Below are 21,980 nucleotides of genomic sequence, written 5' to 3' on the forward strand. Positions count from 1 at the left end.
GGCAACAGCAGTAAGAGCTGTTCGACAGTGGAATTTGCTGCCAAGGAGTGTGGTGGAGTCTCCTTCTTTGGAGGTCTTTAAGCAGAGGCTTGACAACCATATGTCAGGAGTGCTCTGATGGTGTTTCCTGCTTGGCAGGGGGTTGGACTCGATGGCCCTTGTGGTCTCTTCCAACTCTATGATTCTATGATTCTATGATTCTAGGCCCCATTAGCTAAAGTGGTGCTTCAGGTTAAGAACAGTTTCAGGTTAAGAACAGACCTCCGGAACGAATTAACTACTTAACCAGAGGTACCAGTGTAATTCCTTGTCGTAAAATGCACCTAAAACAATGAGAGTTTTGAACACTGCTCTGGACTGCAGGTCCTCCCCCCAGCTTCTTGCTCACAAAACAGCAAACTCTGCCCTCGAACTATCTAAGAGAGAGAAGGGGTGCCACCCATTTGTCATCTGGTACAGAGCTCCCTTTTTCTTGGTTCTTGGTTCTCTTAATGATCCACCCTGCTAGACGATCCACTTGTTAGGATTATAGGCATTAGAAACCTGGCACCCACAAACCCGTAATAGTATTAACGAATGTTGCTAGTGTGCACAATGCTGCAACCATTGCAATTTGTTATTTATTGGCAGAACAAACATGGAATGTATGTTCCAGCCACCAGTAGTGATGTATGGAAGTGAGAGCTGGACCATAAAGAAGGCTGATCGCCAAAGAATGGATGCTTTTGAATTATGGTGCTGGAGGAGACTCTTGAGAGTCCCATGGACTGCAAGAAGATCAAACCTCTCCATTCTGAAGGAAATCAGCCCTGAGTGCTCACTGGAAGGACAGATCCTGAAGCTGAGGCTCCAATACTTTGGCCACCTCATGAGAAGAGAAGACTCCCTGGAAAAGACCCTGATGTTGGGAAAGATGGAGGGCACAAGGAGAAGGGGACGACAGAAAATGAGATGGTTGGATGGTGTTCTCGAAGCTACCAGCATGAGTTTGATCAAACTGCGGGAGGCAGTGGAGGACAGAAGTGCCTGGCGTGCTCTGGTCCATGGGGTCACGAAGAGTCGGACACGACTAAACGACTAAACAACAACAACAACAAATGTTCCAGCCACAGTTAAGCCCATTATTTCAATCATCATCTTCGTTATTTTAATTTGTTGATGTATTTTTTTCTTTCTTTCATGACCTTGCCCCCCCCCCCATGACATACAAATGACTTAAATAAATAAAAATAAAAATTATCAGGACTTCTACAGGTTTCGGGTGTGGCTCATGGTGGCCCCAAAGGCCCACAAATTATTGGAAAATCTTCAGGGGCAGCAGGAAGCTGCTGACCCACCAACAGACTTCCTGTTGTATGTGTTTACTTCATTGGGCAGAGAGATTATATTGCCAGGCACTCAAATACAAGAGTGGCTTAGCGATTTGCATTTGGCAATAAAAGGCTTCTATTGAGAAACTGGTTCTTCCACAAAAGCAGCAGGGCTAATGCCACAGACTGAGCGATTTCTTCAAAGATGCACATAAAAAAACTAAGCAAGCAGTAGAGTAATTACACATTCTTTTTTTTCTTACTCCGAAACAACTAAGAATAAGGAAGGGAAAGCAAGCTTCTTCCATAAGCGGAATGCCTTCTCCTCCACCCCCACAGCGCTCAGGAAACACTTTTCTTTCTTCCCTGCCACAAAACCCGAACAGAGGATCTTTACATTTCTGAGGAGAACAGGGGCATGTCATGGTTTAAAAATAGCCACCAACAGGGCACACAGAAAGGCAAATTAGATGAAAATGGAGATCCTGTCTCTTGAGCTTCCTTTTATAAAACAGCAGGAAGGGCTGGGGGGCTGGGGCTGGGACCATAGCTCAAGGGGAGAGGGGCTAACCCTTATGCTCTCAGTGCCATTTTCCTGAGGTGAATTGCTGCTGCCGCCCCACAAATAGGTACCTGCTCAATTTGGTAACATAACAGAGGTACATGACACAGGTGCTGGCTCAAACAAGGCAAATAGCAGCAGGCGATGGGAAGCGGTGGGTCGCATCCAACTAAGTTTTACTCAGAGTAGACTTATCAAAATCAGCAGGCCGGATGTCTGTTGATCCAGGTGGGTTTGAGTAAAACTTAGGGCTCATCCAGACTTCCCCCTGCCACTTTCCCTTGGGAAAACTTGCTGTTACTGCGGAACTGGAGCAAACAAAAACTGGGTTTTCTCCGGTTTGATGTTCGCTCCATTTTAGCGCTAAATATTGGGTTTTCTGGGGGAAACGGGGGGGGGGGGCAAAGGCAAAACCGCATGGTAAAGGTAAAAAGGTAAAGGACTGCTGGATGGTTAAGTCCAGTCAAAGGTGACTATGGGGTTGCGGCGCTCATCTCGCTTTCAGGCTGAGGGAGCCGGCGTTTGTCCACAGACAGCTTTCCGGGTCATGTGGCCAGCATGACTAACCCGCTACTGGCACAACGGAACACCGTGATGGAAACCAGGGTGCAAGGAAATGCCGTTTACCTTCTCGCCGCAGCGGTACCTATTTATCTACTTGCACTGGTATGCTTTTGAACTGCTAGGTTGGCAAGAACTGGGACAGAACAATGTGGGGATTCGAACAGCTGATGTTCGGATCAGCAAGGTCCTAAAACTGCATAGACCTATGCCTAGAAAGTGCAGAACAAGCAGAAAGCCACTTGGAACTATGCAGAAGTGTAGAACACAGAACAAGCGGAAGTGTGGACAAGCAACCCAATTAATAACAGCAAAATGCCATGTGGGGAAAGGATAAAAACCCTTCTCTCCCAATCCTCTCCCTCATGACTATTTTTCCTAAATTACCTTTTAATCAACAGGGGCTCTAATTGTAATCCAGTGTCTTGTCTGGTCTGTCCTATAGATACACTAAGCATGTGCCACGCAAGTGTGTATTACAATATTTTTACTTTGATATTTAATTTTGGTTTTGCTTGTTTTGCTACAGACTATTTATATGGGAGTGGTTGCTGAAGGCAGAAAGCAAAAGACTAAGCCTTATGAGGAACGGTTGAAGGAGCTGGGTATGTTTAGCCTGGAAAAGAGGAGACTGAGCGGAGATGTGAAAGCTACCTTCAAATATCTCAAGGTTGTCACATGGAAAAGGGAACGAGCTTGTTTTCTCCTGCTCTGGGGGGGTAGGACTCGAACCAACGGCTTCAAGTTGCAAGAAAGGAGATTCCTACTAAACATCAAGAACTTTCTGACCATAAGAGCTACTTGACAGTGTAATGGTCTCACTCAGAAGGTTTTTAAGCAGAGGTTGGGTGGCCATCTGTCATGGATGCTTTAGCGGAGATTCCTGCATTGCAGAGGGTTGGACTAGATGACTCTTAGGGTCCCTTCCAACTCTACAATGCTATAAACAACTATCTGACTTTTGGAAGACATCTGAAGGCAGCCCTGTTTAGGGAAGTTTTTAATGTTTGATGTTTTACCTATTATTATCATTATCATCATCATTATTATTAGTTGGGAGCCTCCCAGAGTGGCTGGGAAAACCCAGCCAGATGGGTGGGGTATAAATAATAAATTATTGTTATTATTCTATGATGGGTCATATCCAATGGTGGCTTTGCCTTTATCGCACCCAGTTTCTCCTCCAACCACATAGACCCTTCAGCTCACCTGAAAGGCTGCGGGAACTCCCTAGATAGAGGACAAAGGGCAGTGATTGGAAAGAAGGATTGGGGCAAACCACGTCCCCAGACTTCGTCTCTCCAGATCACCCTCTCCTGAGGCTGAGGGGAACTGCTTTCTGCTAAGGTTAAGGCACCATGGATACAACAACCCAAAGGGCAAAACGAAAGCTGCGTAGCACCTTGCAAAGAGCTTGGGCTCTTTGGAACGCTTAACTTTGTCAACTTTGAACTGTTAATGCTCATCCTTGCTGTATCTCAAAGTGATACTCTGTTCAGAAGCAGGTTGTCAAAGCATGACAAGCTGCTGATCGAGGAAAACAAGCCTGAAGCTTCACGCTTCCTTTAGATGCTGGCCGGTGTTGCATGTACGGACCGATATTCACCTGGTTAAAACTGAAGGTTTGAATCAGGATTTTTGGCACATTCCAGCCAAAGCAAAAGCAGCCTCAGGAAAGGCTGATCTGGAGCGATCTTTAACCCTTCCCCTTCGTCAAGTTTCTCCCATCTAAAGCATCTCCGCTTGGCTTTTGCTACATGTCTCTGCACGTAACATATAAATGCTTAGAGGAGGACTTTAGGTAAGCCCTTTTAAATTCCATTTAGATCAACAGGAAAGTTCTGCTTTTCATTAAAGGTCAAATTAAACATTGCATGAATCCCGCTTTTTAAAAAGGGGTGCTTAATGCTGCTATGTTTTTTTTCAAGGAAATGTAACTGTGGGGCCCCAATCCAGCATGCCACCCATTCTGGATAGGTCCCTGTTGAATATCTCCCCATCCCCCCATTGCTGTTCATTCCTGCACATTTGCAGCCAGAATTGTCAGTGGGAAATCTGAGCGAGATCAGTGCTGGATCAGGTCCCCACGGCTATTATTCATTCCTTTAAAAGAAAAGTGTCATGCTTTAAAATATATATTTGTGAATGAGTCCCCCATTGAACAAGATGGGACATCTTCTGTGTAAGCATACATAGGACCAGGTTGTATGTCTGCCCCATTGAAATTAGCAGACCTCTTTAAATGTTTCGTTTTAGTTAGGTCATGCCTAGCATTAATTGGATTGCAAACCGCCTTGGCTTGCTGGAAGGGTGACCTTACACAATTTGCCCCACCTCGAAACAAAAAAGCAAAAAATAACCGCCACCCACACCCACACAGAAAAACCCCTTGGCTTCTTGTAGAATCATTTCCTCTATTTTTGTTTGCTTTGAATCATTCTCCACTTTGCACATCTCCCCCTTCCACCTTCTCTCCATCTGACATATCATGCGGACAGAGCTTGAATGAGTAACCTTTGCAAAGTTGCATCACTTGTGTGGAGGAAACAGCCATCTTATTTTCTGTCTCTTGCTGACCCCCTTGGCCTTTGTTAACAATGTAAAATACGTTTCCTTCCTGTTCACAAAGGATTAGATCAGCAATGGGTAAAACAATACGTGCACAGACAATACAGAAAACACTCCATCGCTTCACATTTGACCTAGATGCCTGTTTTAGAGTTTTGCCAGTCTTCCGTCTTTTAGGATATCGAGAGGGATTCAAGCACTTACCGGATATTTAGGTTTGCACAATTAAAATGTATTATCTCTTATTTTGAAATTATTAAAACTGTTAGTTGCTGTTTCTTGCCCAGGGCAACCCAAAGTGTCTTACAAGCAAACGAAATGTTGCAGGCTTGGATTAAAGGTGCATATTGAGGACTGATCAGGTTGAATGCTATAACAACGTATTTTCATTGTGCACACAATAGTTTCCAAAGTACCTCGGAAATCGAACAGAATCCGTTCTGGAAGTCGACTTCCAAAATGTTCAGAAACCAAGGCACGGCTATAGAAGCCACGGAAGCCCCATCAGACGTTCGGGTTCCAAAGAACGTTTGCAAACTAGAACACTCACTGGTTTGCGGTGTTTGGGAGCCAAAACGTTAAACTTGCAAGGTGTTCAGGATCCAAGGTACGACTGTACAGGAGGACAGATCCCTGCCGTGAGGAGGTATCAGTGCAAAACTCCATATAGAAAAGAACCATGAGACCAGGTTCCAACATTAAGGCAAGCTAGACTTTTGCTTGTTCCTGGCAGCAAATGCAGGAAGAATTGTGGATTGGGAATTTTTCAGCAGTGTGTACTAGTACTGTAGTACCTCGGGTTACATATGCTTCAGGTTACATACACTTCAGGTTACAGACTCCGCTAACCCAGAAATATTACCTCGGGTTAAGAACTTTGCTTCAGAATGAGAACAGAAATTGTGGGCGCAGCGGCAGCAGGAGGCCCCATAAGCTAAAGTGGTGTCTCAGGTTAAGAACAGTTTCAGGTTAAGAACGGACCTCTGGAATGAATTAAGTACTTAACCCGAGGTACCACTGTATGCTGCATATTCACATGAAGCCATCACCTGTTTTAAGCTATGGTTTAATGCAGGGGTCAGCAAACTTTTTCCGCAGGGGGCCGGTCCACTGTCCCTCAGACCTTGTGGGGGGCTGGACTGTATTTTTGGGGGGGAATCCCCCCCACGACTCTCCCCTCCCTTCTCCACAGCACTGAACGAGCCCCAGTGGCTGCGTACCTGTGCCTTGCGAGTGGCAGGGGTTGGCGGCGGCAGTGGTAGCAGAGGGACGATGAGCGGCAAGAAAGGGCTGGCTCTGGACAGGGGCTGCTTAAAATGGCGCTCAGCCAACCACAGCTCAACAAAGCCCAGCCCCCTTCCTCCTCTAGGCTGGGCGGAGAGAAGCCAGAAGGAGGGAGGGAGGAGGCGCCACCGCGGTGTGTGTGTGTGTGGGGGGGGAAATGGCGCAGCCTGAACGATCAGAATCCCCATGCCGATTCCCAAACCGTCCGCGGGCAGGATCCAGAAGGCAGTTGGGCCGGATCCAGCCCCTGGGCCTTAGTTTGCCTACCCATGGTTTAAAGAAAGATGGGAAGTAGACCACTTCATTCAAGCAAAGAATTGGGACCACTGCTTGGCAGATTGCTCATATCCCTACTACAAAATAAGGGATGCAAAAAGATTTTTTTAAATGAAGCACAAAGTATACAATCCCACTCCCACCTCAAGACGCAACAATCAGAAGCCCTATTAAAAGTAAAGGGACCCCTGACTCACCGGAGCGGTACCTATTTATCTACTTGTACTGCGTGCTTTCGAACTGCTAGGTTGGCAGGATCAGGGGACTGAGCAACGGGAGCTTAACCCATCGCGGGGATTCGAACCACCGACCTTCTGATCAGCAAGCCCTAGGCTCTGTGGTTTAGACCACAGCGCCACCCGCGTCCTATTACCTCCCTGCTATTTCTGGTCCTCCTCCTGTTTGTCTCACTCAAACATTTCCCCCCTGATTGCCATAGTGACTAGCTGAAACTTAAATCCTCTTCTGATTAGTGCAAATAATCTATCCGCTCATGTACAGTGCAAATCTACACAGAGAAGGAAAAAAACAGGGAAAACCCAAAATAGCCTAAAGAAGGATTTAGTGGGTGGGTGGAGGGGGCAATATTTTCATTCCAACCTTGAATGAACAAATGTGACCCTTTTCCCAGAGAGGAATTTGAAGAATTTATCTGGTTTCCTGAAGGCCAAGTGATTGCTCTGTCTTCTTAGCTCCAGTTGCCATTGAGACAAAGTGAAATTGTACCTTGGCATACCAGAGGACTCAACATGAATGCATGGGATCGACTTACAAACTCCACCCAAACAACCCCAAAACTTCACCCTGGCATGGAGTGTGGGGTTGCATCGTTTATGCTGTGGGTAAAGGATTTATTTATCTATAAAAAGCATTTATATACTGCCATCTCGTAAAACTTCAGGGTGTTGCACAGCTATACGCAGACAATAAAACATGAAAAACCACTGGGGGAAAAAGGAGTACGAAATAACTCATAAAATGCCTGGCTTCTCAAGAAGATGGTAAACAGCTATGGAGGACACAAGAGAAGCCTGAAAGCCAAGAGTGAGGGTGCCTGTCAAATCTCTGGTGAAAGCGTTTTCCATAGCATGGGATAAACATTAAATGCTTAACTTCTGTTTGTTAAGGAGACAAGTCAGGAGATGAGGAAGGATTTTGTTAGCTTATTTATTTTGCTTTCTGTTATGTTGCATGGATGTATATTCTGTATTTATTGACATGCGTAATTGTTCTTAATTTGTGTGTTGGGGTGGAATTGTTATATTTGTTGCTGTTCATATGTTATGTTATGAGCGGCCTACAAATAAACATACAGTGGTACCTTGGTTCTTTTTTCTTCTTCTTTTTTGTACCATGGTTCTTGAACATAATCCGTAATTCCGGCGCCCTGTAAACAATAGCCGACAGCCACATCAGACGTTCGGCTTCTGAAAAACGTTCGAAAACCGGAACACCTATTTCTGGGTTTTGGGCGTTGGGGAGCCGAAATGTTTGAGTACCAAGGCGTTTGAGAACCACTGTATATTGATGGTGGCTTTTTTAAAAGAATGGAATAAAAATCAAAGGGATGGTTTGCAAAACGAGACGTGAGACCCAATTAAAGCCACTGGGCTCTCTGCCATTTATTGCTGCTTATCAAGGCTGCGGAGGAGAGTATCTGACCTGCCCGAAAATCTACAGGAATGTGTGGAGAAACCTGTCCCAGGGACCCTCAATTTCTCTTTTCAAAATCATGGCTTTCCCCCTTCCAAAGAATCCCTGTGAACTGTAGTTTGTTACGGGTGCTGTGAAGTTGTTAGGAGGCCCTTATTCCTCTCAGAGAGCTACAATTCCCAAAGTTCCCTGGTAAGAGGGATTGGTTGTTAAACCATTCTGGAAATTGCATAGCTCTCGGAGGGGAATAGGGGTCTTCTAAGACCTCTTAACATCCTTCAACTACTGTTCCCACGATCCTTTGGGGAAGCCATGGCTGTTTAAAGCGGTATGATACTGCTTTAGAAGCATAGTGCAGATGGGACCCAAGTTTAACCCCTTATGTGACATAGACCCAGTTATAATAATAAGTTACAGTGGTGCCTCGCAAGACGAAAAGAATCCGTTCCGCGAGTCTCTTCGTCTTGCGGGTTTTTTCGTCTTGCGAAGCAAGCCCATTAGCGGATTAGTGCTACAGTATTAGCGGCTTAGCGGGCTTAGTGGATCAGCTGATAAGCGGCTTAACGATCAGCTGATAAGCGGCTTAACGATCAGCTGATAAGCGGCTTAACGATCAGCTGATAAGCGGCTTAGCCATCAGCTGATAAGCGGTTTAGCGGCTTGGGAAAAAGGGGGGGGGAGGGGAAAAAACCCGCAGGAACTCGCAAGACATTTTCGTCTTGCGAAGCAAGCACATAGGAAATTCGTTTTGCGAAGCACCTCCAAAACGGAAAACCCTTTCGTCTAGCGGGTTTTCCGTCTTGCGAGGCATTCGTCTTGCGGGGCACCACTGTATTACTTATACCACACCCATCTGGCTGGGCTTCCTCAGCCACTCTGTTGCCATTGCTAAGTGCCTGGAATGGGAATTTTTTTTAAAAAAAACTTCCAAAATGCACGCTGCCACTTTAAATGGTTGTGTCCCCCACCCCGGCCTTGAACACAACTAAAGCCATAGCTAAATTAATAGATTCGATTGTGAATTTAGGGAACATGGCCAGCCAACACTAGCAGTTTAGCTCCTGGACAGAAGAGAGTGCTGGAACCTAGGTCACGTGGGCAAAGTCTTCCTTACTATGGCAACACACTGAAAATAGGGATATCTTATTCAACAACAACAACAACAACAATAATACTGAACTCCTGGCCTACCTGGTGGCAAGTTCCCAGTCCAAGGTCAACCCACATGTCCAAAGTCCAAACTGAAGCACAGTCCTGCAGAAATCCTGGAGCAGTCAAGCCAGTGCCAGATTACCAAATAGGCAGCAGCCTAGAGGCCCCACGCCTTTTAGGAGTCCTGCAACAAAAGATCAAAATAACATTGATTTGACCTGGAAAGCAAATTACAAACAAGCTTTCATAGTTCAATGTGATAGAGGAGGGGTGGGCCTGGGATTCTGACCGCTTAGGGGCCTCCACAGGGTTTAATCCGGCACTGATCCAAGCTGAGGTCTAACACCAACAAGGGTGTTAGAGCAGACACAGCACCTCAGCTCTGCTTTCCTTTTACACTTTGCATGCTGATTGCAGCATCTGGGCTTGATGAGGCCTGTGACCCTCACCTGTCCCAAGCCTAATGCAGCAATCACACACCTCCTCCCAGATCTAGCGAGCCTCACCTGGTCAGCTAGGAAGCTGGGCTGTGGGGCCTTGGCTGTGTGATAGGAATTTTGAAGTCTTAGATATATGGTAATGTTCATTAGCGTACCAACCAAGCACGTACATAGATCAGCACAGGAAGACTGACCTGGAACCATTTTTGATTCCCAAACTGTCCCAAACTGAGCAAATGTTTTCTCTGCAAGGTCAAAGTGGGAAACTTCCCCATTGTCTCTTTCCTCACAAATCCTGTCTTAAGGGCACATTTAAGATATGAATAGGGTGTGAGCCTGTGACCTGGCCCAGGAACTAAGTATTTATCATTACAAAAGACTAGCCAGGCTACCCAGGCAATGCAATCAAGTAACCTGCCAGACAGGAGATAAACAACGACAAGAGAAAAACAACATTCAAATTTCTGTTTTAGACTGCCTTTTCTGTGATGTAGGCATGATGTATCTGAGGGGTGGTCTTAGGTTACACCCCTTCTGTGATGTATGTATGTTTCTGGGGGTGGTCGTGATCTACAGGGTGGCAATTTCAAAAGTCTTTATAAGGCCTTGTGCGCCATTTTTCTGGGTTCCTCCTCTCTCCTGCGGGTAAGGGGAGCACCCTGTTGCAACAGATCAATAAAGATCAAGCTTACTAGCTGCTTTGCTTCTCAATATTCTCTGGTTGGCCTCTGTTATTTTCTCCTACCAATAGGGAACCTATGTAAGGACTCTATATGGGCTCTTGGATACCCCATAAGGGAAAAGGGCAATTTTTGTTTACAACAGCCGCCTCAGCCTCCTGGACTGCCCCTCTCGCTGCTTCCTATGCTTCAGAGCCCACTGTGTTTGTGGAGACAGGGGTCCCTCTGGCTCTGGTGATGGGTCCTGCTGCTCTGGTTCTTGTGAACTGACCCCCATCCCCTCGCCATCCTCCATCACCCAGTGAATGCTTCCTTCCCTGTCCCCTGCTTGCCCCAGTGTGTCCCAGTCCCAGCTATACCCCTCACTGGGATCCTCTTCCTCATCTTCTTCCTCCCCATCATCCTGCCAGTTCATGACAATAATGCTCTCCCAACCTATATAAAAACATAATAAAACAACAACAACAATTTCATTATTTATACCCCGCCCATCTGGCTGGGTTTCCCAGCCACTCTGGGCGGCTCCCTACAGAATTAATGATAATAATAATAAAAAAGTGATGAAACATCAGACATTAAAAGCTCCCCTAAACACGGCTGCCTTCAGATCATAGCAGTCAACTTTTTTTGAGGGAAATTCCCTTATTCTGAACAGGATTCCTCGCAAGAAAAGGGAAAAGTTGACAGCTATGCTTCAGATGTCTTCTAAAAGTCAGGTAGTTGTTTATTTCCTTGACATCTGATGGGAGGGCGTTCCACAGGGCAGGCGCCACCACCAAGAAGGCCCTCTGCTTGGTTCCCTGTCACCTCACAACTCACAGGGAGGAAACTGCCAAAAGGCCCTCAGCGCTAGATCTCAGTGAACGATGGGGGTGGAGGCGCACTTTCAGGTAAACTTGGCCAAGGCTTTTTAGGGCTTTAAAGGCCAGTACCAACACTTTGAATTGTGCTCAGAAACGTACTGGGAGTCAATGTAGGTCTTTCAGGACTGGTGTTATGTGGTTTTGGCCACTCCCAGTCACCAGTCTAGCCGCCGCATTCTGGATTAATTGTAGTTTCTGGGTCACCGTAAAAAAAAACCCTTCTATACCTTCCAACATTTCACCAATCAAAATAGGGACCCCCTAAGGAAGAGTGGGACATTCTGGGATCAAATTAGAAACCAGGATGGCTTCTGTAAATCCGGGACTGTCCTTGGAAAAGGGTCTGTGGTGAGGTGTATCCACTGCTTAAGCCTCTACAATAGCAATTATTTCTAAATTGAAAGCTATGCATATAAAGCAGCACATGTGGATGTTATGCAAATATCTATCCTCTTATTTATGATACATTCTCTCTCTCCCCCCCCCCCATCCGTATCTCTCTCTCTTTCTCCAGTGCATTAAGTGGCCACCTTAGACACTGACACTATAGAAACTGTGCCAATTCTCTCACTCATTAAACAGCTTTAAGGCCTTGTTCCCGTGGCTCCAGTCACTGGGTGGATTACTCCTTGAGCAATTTCTAGACTAGTTTTCACCTGTTTATTTGGGCATAAAAGGATTCTCTGCCACACTCCTCTGATTGCAAAGTAAACTCATTTGCAGCTGCAGCTCTGTCAATCTGCGCAGGCAGATTGCAATTTGGAGTTCAAATGAGGTAGAACCAGGGGAATCTCAAACATTCATAAGAATAAATTAAACTCCAAGCACTTGTCCAAACAACTGCTGTTTAATTTGGAATCATCATATTGAGAATTATTTTCATATGAGCCACATAAAAAGTCTACCTTGGAACAAGGCTTTTTTAACGCCTCAATTCTTAATTGCAGATGAGGAAAATTACATTTTTTGCTTCTTGGAAGGGTGATGTTCATTGCAAAATGTTCTAAATGATAATGTTCTTTAAAAAAACAACAACTGTGATTTTGCCTATTCCAAATAAAAGGGCTATATTTAGACTTTTTCCATTATAATCTGCTAGTTTTCTCCAGGGTTTAATCACCCCCAAAGTCCAAAATAAAAGAGCCAGTGTTGTGTAATGATTAGAGTATTGGACTATGACCTTGGGAGACAAGGATTCAGACCCCAACTCAGACATGAAGCTCATCTTGAGCCAATCACCATCGCTCAGCCTAACCTAACCTCAAAGCGTTATTGTGGGGATAAAATGCAGACCCTCCAAGTGTCCCTATTTTCCAGGCACTGATACAGATTTATAGCTGTTCCGGTTTCTGATTTGATCCCGGAATGTCCTGTTTTTCCTTATGATGTTCCTATTTTCATCAAAACAATGTCGGTGGGTATGGTAGGATGTCCCTACTTTCATTGAAGAAATGTTGGAGGGTGTGGAGTTATGCAACCCCTGAGCCAAGGAGATAAGTAACTACACAACCTTTAGAAGACATCTGAAGGCATGTTTTTCTATGTTTTTATATATGCTGGAAGCTGCCCAGAGTGGCTGGGGCAACCCAGTCAGATGGACAGGGTAGTATTATTATTGTTGTTGTTGTTGTTGTTATGGAAAAGGACGTCCTGTTTTCACTGGAGAAATGTTGAAGGGTATGAAAATGGGGAGGGGTAGAACCATGTATACCACCTCAAGCTCCTTGGAGGAAAATGTGGTATATAAATAAATGTAATAAGTGAATAAAAATATTCCTTGTTAAGACAGGAATGCAGATGCTGATTGATAAGCCCACTCAAGGTCTCTTAACAGTATAAATGTTTCTAATTTGTCGTCTTTTAATTTTGTGACTGCTGTCACCATCTGCAGTGATCATGGAACCCAAGAAAGTAAAATCTCTCACTGACTCCATTTCTTCCCCTTTTATTTGCCAGGAGGTGATGGGATCAGTGGCCATGATCTTAGTTTTTTTTTATGTTGAGCTTCATGACCACAGGAGTACAATCTATTAAAGCATAGGAAATTTCTTTGTATCAAGTCAGGCTAGAAGTTAATCTAGCCAAATTATGCCTTTTCTGAATGCCTGCAGCTCTTCAGGGACTTTGGTAGAGGTCAAACATCTCCACCACCTCAGGCTTTTATTGGAGATACCAGAAATTGAACCTGCAGCTAAAGCAACGTGCTCTACCAGTGAGAGCCTTCCCTTTAGAGTCTGCTTTGGATATAAAGCACAAGGAAAGGAAAAAAATGAAAATGGATTGCGGAAGGCAATCAGCCTGAAAGCTCTTCAGCAAGAAGGTAAGTTTAGTCAGCTACTACTAACAGAGCTTTGAGTCTTTTTAGTTTTTGTCTGTTTCAGTATGCTTCTTCTTATGTTAACAGTGACATCTGTAGCCCTACTAGAAAAATTAACTAATAAACTGAAACTGACACGGGGACAAACAGAAGAAGACGCCTTCACCCCGGTATGGCTCCCATTTATCACATACACAGCCCAACAGGACAATGACAATAATCCACCAACAGCATACAAATCAATATGGCTAACCTGATCCAAAACACCCACCCACCTCACTCACACACGAAAACAAAGATCACCACAGCCAATCACAAGCAAACAATCACACCCTAGGCCAACCCCAACCTCTCTCATCACCAAAGGAACACAAGTGAACAACACAAGCAACGCTGACACCAAACTCTACATACATTAAACATAATAGAAACACCGCCACCCGACCCCACCCCCATCCATCTTCCCTCTCTCCACCCCCCCTTTTCTTTTTTCTTTTCTTTTTTCTTCTCCCCCTAATGCTTCAACAAATGAAACGGATTTGTAAAAATGTTACATGGGAAAAAAAATACGAGGCACTACACTTCTGTAAAACAAGAAAATCCTTAATAAAATATTTTTTAAAAAAACAAAAAAAAACCAGTGACATCTGTAAAGTTTCTCCCATTTCCCTTGTGTAGCATTTGTATTTAGAGATTTAACATGGATGCTATAAGAAATACTGTTTAAAAAGAAGGCACACTGATAAATTGTTTGGTTTTGTGTATATATATAAATGGTCTTTATGTATTTCATTTTTAGAACCTTCTTTATAATGAGTACTTGTAAGTTTTTCACAAGTGGTGGTGGCATTGGTTTTAGATTGCCCCCGGAGAAGGAACTTCTCCATTTCTGAAACACGTTGGGCTTTCAATAACTCAGGTACCTATTTCTCCCTTGCTTGTTGTTTCCTATCAGAGCTGCAATTTCTGAGGCTGTTCATTGCAACTAAAGGAGCAAATTCCGATGGTTTGAATTCAGCCAGTCTGACCACTAGTTCACCATGAGACTCCTGATATCAGTCATGGGCTCGAGCCCCCGTTGGGCAAAAAATGACCCTTTCAACTCCACAATTCCATGATTCTAATTCCTATTGACCAAAGAGGTGTGGAGCACTTCAGCCCAAATGATCTTTGAGTGGTCCACATGGGTAACAAGGACCAGCAGCAGTTTGCAGTCTTATTTAGCTGAAAAACTGGGACCTTAGGCATGCAATCCATCATCACTCTCACTGTTTACGCAGTTGTATAAACTGTGGATGGTAGCATTCCTAGCAGGGAAACCGTGCTTCAGCTTTTGAGACTTGCTCTGTATCATCTTTCTGCTTCTCCATGGGCTCGTTCCAACTTTCCATCAACAACAGCAGCTGGATCAATTGGGCTCTCACTTAACAGCCCTATCACTTCATTAGGGCAGATCCTTTTCCACCACCAATCCCAGTTTGTACTTGCTGAACTTGACATCCGTGGCATTCAGGGAAATGCCAATTATTAGAATAGATCTGAGGGAGGGGAGAATTAAGCTAAACATTTCCCAGAATTACGTTGTTTTGGAAAATCGTGCCAATTCCATTCCGCGCTATCTACATTTTGTAAATAACATACTGCCGTGATTTCTTTGTTGCAACAGCACTTGGCTGAAAGGACTGTCAGGCAACATTGTCATCCTGTTGTTAATTCAACTTAACGCAGTCGGCATGGACTTGAGAGACATTGTTAATTCACTGGGGACCTGGGAAGATTTGTGCCGATCAATTGTTGATACCATGCCTCCCACGCAAAGGATATTTTTAGAGCTAACGTTTTCCTTGATAATGTTTCACACGACTCCCATAGGTCTCCACACACAAAAAGCACAATCCCCCAGAAAATTAGTTATTTAAATGGAGCATGGACAAAATTTCCTGGTAGATTCTGCTAATTATTTTTGTAGAAAGTTTTGAACCCTTTGCTGAAGACCAGTGATGCCCTTTCAGGCCACTGTAACATTTTTGGCCGTGTTGTTCCCTCTACTTCTGATGTTCAAGATTTGGGTGTTGTTGCTTACGTGGTCAGAATGGTATCACCCATGGACCAAGGGCAATAGGCTCGGGAGAATCCCTAAAACTGTTTTTTAAAAAAATCAGTGGGAACTTTAGAAACAGCTCAAGTGATAACTGAACATGCTCAAATGGCCATAGAATACTGAAAGGAGGACAAAGGACAGACTGATTTCAGGAGTGGCTGAAATCCTGAACACTCCACACTGCAGAAATTTGTTGCAGGACCCACTTGTAAAATATAATTTCTATTGACAGCCACTTGTCTTTCCTTAACCACAAGCTAACATGTCTTTGTCACTCACCTGGTACATTATCGCTAATACTAGTTGTTGGGTCTTTAAAAAAAAAGTTGAATAAAATAATTTTTATTTCATAAGCTACTATAGTAGGAAGTAGACCTTGAAGTCTCTGGATTTTTTAAAAATAAAATAAGTTTTAAAAAATACTTTATATTTTGAGATCTGACAGATTTTCCCACAAATCAGGTTTAACAACAGCCCTTCAAGGGATGGAGCATGAGACTCTTAATCTCAGGGTTGTGGGTTTGAGTCCCATGTTGGATGAAAGATTATTGCAATGCAGGAGTTTGGACTGGATTATCTTTGCAGTTCCTTCCAACTCTACAACTCTGGGCGTCTGTGATCTCCTTAATTTAAAACTGAATGCAGTACAGTCGTACCTTGGAAGTCAAACAGAATCCGTTCCAGAAATCTGTTTGGCTTCTAAAATGTTTGGAAACCAAAGCGTGGCTTCTGATTGCTACAGGAACCTCCTGCAGCCAATTGGAAGCCCCGTTGGATGTTTGCAAACCGGAACAGTCATTTCTGGGTTTGCTGCGTTTGGCAGCCAAAACGTTCGAGAACTAAGCTGTTTGAAAACCAAGGTACAACTGTACTAACTTATGTCCCAGAAAGTGCACTTAAAATTGCAGCCGTAGTATTCTGTAGCACTTTTCCTGATTGTTCAGAGCATTATTTACTGAAATAATGTCAGACGTGTTCACACCCTAGTAAGGCCATCCAGCATGTTGGCTGTTGATGTGTAGGCGGAAGTGGTGATTGCCTGTCTCTCCAATCATTCTACTAACCATTACATTTGACCAATTTACCTTGTACGTATTGCATTATTGTCTTTTCACACATGGCCTTCTCTTTAGGATACTGGTGGTAGCTGCGCGAGAAGCGAGGTGTACACCCAGTCATTTCCAAGCCAGCTTTTGCTCCTCTTTGGGCACCCTTGCTTCTGCCTGCATCCTACAAGAACATAAGAACAGCCTACTGGATCAGGCTAGTGGTCCATCTAGTGGTCCATCTAGTCTAGCATCCGGTTCTCACAGTGGCCAATCAGATGAGAAACTCTTGAGTAGCCAGGAGTACTAGGAGGCTTCTACAGTGGTAACTCGGGTGAAGAACTTAATTCACTCCAGAGGTCTGTTCTTAACTTGAAACTGTTCTTAACCTGAAGACCACTTTAGCTAATGGGGCCTCCTGCTGCTGCCACCGCGCGATTTCTGTTCTCATCCTGAAGCAAAGTTCTTAACCCGAGGTACTATTTCTGGGTTAGCGGAGTCTGTAACCTGAAGCGTATGTAACCTGAAGCGTATGTAACCCAAGGTACCACTGTATCTATATGGACCCTAGGTCCATAGGAATGTTGGGGTAATGTTGGGCCAATGATAATTCCTCTTTCCGGAGAGCGTGTTTTATCTTCCATGCATTTGGAGCATGAAGTCCAGGATGTTGAGCCCCTCCCCCAACCCCTCTTCCTTGTTCGTTCTGCAAACAACAGAAATGCATCAAGGCAATTTTGTGAACTTTCATCCCTCTCTAATCAAGCGTGCTGCTTACGAGGCAAGTCCAAGCCCCAGAACAATACAGCATGCGAGAAATTCTGGAACTTTCAGCAAAGCACTGCCAAAGTGACACCCTTTTCAAGTTTATTTCGATTACTGAAAAAGGTTTTGCAAAAAGAAAAAAAGGACTGGGTTTAGGGAAACGTCCTACAGTGGAAAGCAAACTCTTATTTGGCCCCAACAACCATCTCCAACATTTCTCCTTTTGTGGAGAAATGGCAGAGGAGGAAGTTTCCCAAGGGAATTCGTTTTTACAAGGCTATTTGCTACGGTTACTAAAAAGAAATTAACTTTTCAAATAGCTTGTGTGTTGTTGTTTTCACTCCAAGTCGAGGACAGAGAAAGCAAAGCATGCTTGTCTAGTGTTCCCCTCCCCTCCCCTGGAATGGTGAACAAGATATTAGGTTACGCACAAGGGGAAGTATTTTCTGATGGGGGGAAAACTGGTTGTGCGAATAGAGGCCTAAACAACCGTGCACATGGATAAGCTCAGGGTGGAGGGAGTTATTGTAACAATGGGACATTGTTATTTTAGCTAGCACCATTAAGAATTTATGGCTTCTGAAGCATAGGAATTATCTTTTTAGGCCAGATCTAAATTCAATTCTCATTCTAAGGACCAGCAACAAATCTGCAGGGTGAAAAAGTCGTCACATATATAGCAGTCAATATCAACCAGTGTTGTTGACGATTCTTTCTCCATTCTTTCCATAGCACAAAGAGCAAGTCCTTTCCCCATCTCCAATAATATAACCCCCAACATGTATCAAGGGAAATAAGAATGGGGTTTATAATTAACTTTCAGGAATTCTGGCACTTTATTCATACTGCATGTTTTAATATTTATTTCTATTGTTTTTATACTGTAACCTGCAATGAGCCTTTGCAATGGGGGATATAAAACACTTAAAAATGATCCTCTAATTTACTTCTAAACAGAGCCTTGTTTCATTTCTCTCTCTCTATATAATTCTGATTGCACACTTGATTCAACACTTGGATGGCTGACAGCTTAAGATCCCTTTTTCTTCCCCACCCGAACAGTGAAGATATTTTATTAAATCACCACTGTTCTAGAGTGTATATGAGTCAAAAGGTTAAGATTGGCTTATTATTTTATAACAATTACGCTTGATAGCTAATGGAGTTTCTGTATGCAAATGCATACAGTGAAAAAACACATTATTTAAATTCCAGCTAAAATTAGGGTTGCAAATCATGCATCGTCAAAAAAGAAGGCTAAATGGGGAGATTTGCATAACATCTGCATATGTTGACTGGTATGGATATAGATTTAGAATTATGAACCTGTAAACAGAGCTCACCAAAAGTGAGGAAGACTGCAGCTGGCTCATTCTGTTGTCCAGCTGGAAACTGGTCTCTCCTGCCTTTCGTTCTTATGGTTCCTTATCTTTAAGCCAGGCAGAAAGGCTGAACATGTCCTCTGACATAGAATATATGGATGGCCACACTAGATGAAACAAGGTATACATTGCTTAACAGGCACAACCTGTGCTTATGGTCACCTTTTCAATATTGACTCAGCTTTGACACCAGAGACTTTTGGATCAGATTTCTGAATGCCCAAGTCGACAGGATTACTATATTTTTCGCTCTATGACTCACCCAATCATAAGACGCACCTAGTTTTCAGAGGAAAACAAGAAAAAAAATATTCTGAATCTGAGGCCCCTCCCCTCCTTGTGCTATGCATTCGAGCACTCCTGAGCCTTGCCAGGGGCTGCTGCTGCTGCTTCCAGCATGTCAAGGGGCAAACGAGGAATAGAGCCAGGCACCGGCTTAGGGGGCAGCCAGGCTCTCAGGAAGGCTCAAGACAAGCCCGAGGCAGCTGGGGAAAAGAAGAAGAGGAGGAAGGAGGAGGGAGAATCAGGTTAAGGAGCCACCGGTCCATCCGCCCGTTTGGGGAAGCTGGATCTGTTGGCCGCCTAGCAGGGTTATCCCTGCAGGGGGGATCGAAGGAGGCAGGTGAGACGAAGCGATACTCTTCAGCGAAGCGGGAGGAGGAAAGGAAGGGAGCCCTTACGGAGCCCCTTCCTTTCCTCCTCCCACTTCGCTGAGGAGGCGCAAGAGCAGAGCAAGAGGGAGAGCTGCGCGGCACCTCTTGGTCTGCTGGCTTCCCAGCGAAGCAGGATGAGGGACGGAAGGGCTCTGTAAGGGCTCCCTTCCGTCCCTCCTCCTGCTTCGCTGGGAAGCCAGCACAACAAGAGGCGCTGCGCAGCTCTCCCTCTTGCTCTGCTGGCTTCAGCGATAGCTGCGCAGCCTGCACTCTCTCCATAAGACGCACACACATTTCCCCTTACTTTTTAGGAGGAAAAAAGTGCGTCTTATGGAGCGAAAAATACGGTAAGCCAATCTTCATTAAAATGAAAATGTCAATAAACCAAAGATAATTCTTTGAGAGCCATGCTCAAGATGGAATTGGACCAGAGATTTTGAAGGCTGAGCTAACTCCTAACAATAATACAAAATGCAAAAAGATTATTTACACCTGCTCAGGTCGGTAAATAGATTGAAGTTCGGGACACAGCAGCAGCCAGGCAGTGTTGGGCTACACACTAGTCTGTGTTTCCTGGAGCTTCTGAAATGCTGTTCAAGGTAGACAGCTGTTTAAATTCAGCCACTATGAGAATCTGGTTTTGATAGCTCTAATTAGCCCCCACCCCCCGAAACAATATCTACTTGTAGTAGTTGCCCTTTAGAGTTCCATGGATTAAAGGCTTAGAAATATTGGCCATACATTATTGGGCTGATTTCCAAATTGTCAATACAGAGAGCTGACTTGTGACTCATGGTTTGCCAACAAGATTGCACACTAAGCTCTGTGAACTGAGATGGCAAAGAAGTGAAGCCAGGAAACCTGTTCCTTTTTGTTACAGAAATTTCCGGTGTCTAGAACAACCGACTTACTGTACTAAACCAAGTGGCTGAACTGGTTCAAGAGAACAGCTATACATGCTATGGAAGTACATCATAGACTCTCCATATCTGAAAGGCACCTCGTTTTTTATTTCCACTTTATAAAGTGCACAGACAAGATAACAACTTCCATTCTAGCCGAACATCTAAATCTGTGTGAGAATCAGAGCTGAACAAAAGACCAAAACTGGCATGTATGGATGTCCCTTGGCAAGACTGCAATACTTGGACATGATCTATTACCAGCATGCAGCTTTGAAACATGGAGACAATAATTTAAACAGAGGAGTTGTGTGTGTTTTTTGCCTAGAATTAATTTTCATTAGCATGTTTTATGCTGGTGAACGCTGTGGGAATTGGTGGAAAATATAGCAAAGATGTACTCGAATAAACAATAAAGTAGAAAACACATTTTATTATGAATGCTGAGGCTGATTAACCAAACTGAATGGTTATCACTAGGATCAGTGAAAGGGATGATGGATTACAACAGTGTACATTACTTTCAGTAACAATACACTGAAAATATATTTCATTATTATTATTATTAAAAGAACACCCCCTCCCAAAATATTTCTGCACAGGGAAACAAGAATAAGGAGGATGCCTTTTACTGCATTACAGCTTATCCCTGCACCAGATACTCACAGCAACACTTTCACCTGTATGTAACAACAGTGATAAAAATGAAAGCCAGCTTTCGTACATGATTTCCAGAGAAATATCTGCAGAAGTGCTCATGTTCATTGATTATATACAAGTTAGCTTTTGCTTCTTTATCACTCAGCGCTTTAATTTTTCTGCCCTCTGCAGCATCTTGGTTGGAGAATATGGTCGAGTTTCTTTTTCCCCACTTTAATGGAAAGTGATAAACAGGCAGTTTTAAGAAAATACGGCTACCAACTATTCCTGGATAAGGAAGTTGACAAGCGCAGTTCTAGGAGACAATATGAACTTTTTAATGGTGCGTCCTTGGAGATATTCGGTCCCCAGCTTACTCTGAACAACCAGTTCACGAACTACTTCTGCGTCTCGGGATACTTGTTGAGGTACACCAACTTTTCCACAGGGCTTGTTGTTGATCTGGAAGGGGAAAAGGAGACAGAGATGAGAACTAAAAGGAGATGTCTACAAATGGGCCCTCAAGTTTCTTGTCCATTTACCCCATTTGCTAGATAAATAATTCAGGTATTATTCAGAACTTTCAATCCAATCATTAGACTTCTGTTACCTTGTATCAGCCTACCTATTTGTTACTGTATGCTATCACATGTATAGCCCTGGGCTAATTTAGCCAATCCAGTTGGGTCTGGTTTTAAAAACAAGTAATGTGTAAAAGGTCAGAGAGGCTGCCTTATAGAATAAATGAATCATAGAACAGAATCACAGAGTTGGATGGCACCATGAGGGTCATCTAGTCCAGCTCTCTGCAATACAGGAATCGTTT

The 21,980-nt window shown here is 44.0% G+C and overlaps 1 protein-coding gene and 2 long non-coding RNA genes across 4 annotated transcripts in view; 1 reads left to right on the top strand and 2 right to left on the bottom strand.

The window, feature by feature from the left end:
* Positions 1-7,443: 7,443 nt before the first annotated feature.
* Positions 7,444-19,581, bottom strand: LOC308460038. The gene is made up of 5 exons (XR_013978402.1): positions 18,922-19,581; positions 16,853-16,997; positions 10,846-10,921; positions 9,406-9,550; positions 7,444-7,988 (listed from the first exon to the last, which is right to left on the bottom strand). It is a non-coding gene; the product is annotated as an uncharacterized lncRNA (long non-coding RNA).
* LOC308460071 lies at positions 13,343-21,080 on the top strand. Its single transcript, XR_013978450.1, has 2 exons — positions 13,343-13,669; positions 20,494-21,080. It is a non-coding gene; the product is annotated as an uncharacterized lncRNA (long non-coding RNA).
* The window catches only part of LARS2 (leucyl-tRNA synthetase 2, mitochondrial), a 63,696-nt gene continuing 62,644 nt past the window's right edge, over positions 20,929-21,980 (bottom strand). For both annotated transcript variants that reach the window (XM_080975774.1, XM_080975773.1), the window contains exon 21: positions 20,929-21,616. In XM_080975774.1, the coding sequence (XP_080831900.1) occupies positions 21,437-21,616 (180 nt within the window). In that variant the 3' untranslated portion in view covers positions 20,929-21,436. The remainder of the gene's footprint in view (positions 21,617-21,980) is intronic.

The sequence above is a fragment of the Podarcis pityusensis genome (genome assembly GCF_964106645.2).
Source record: "Podarcis pityusensis genome assembly, chromosome: 12".
NCBI classification, from domain to species: domain Eukaryota; kingdom Metazoa; phylum Chordata; class Lepidosauria; order Squamata; family Lacertidae; genus Podarcis; species Podarcis pityusensis.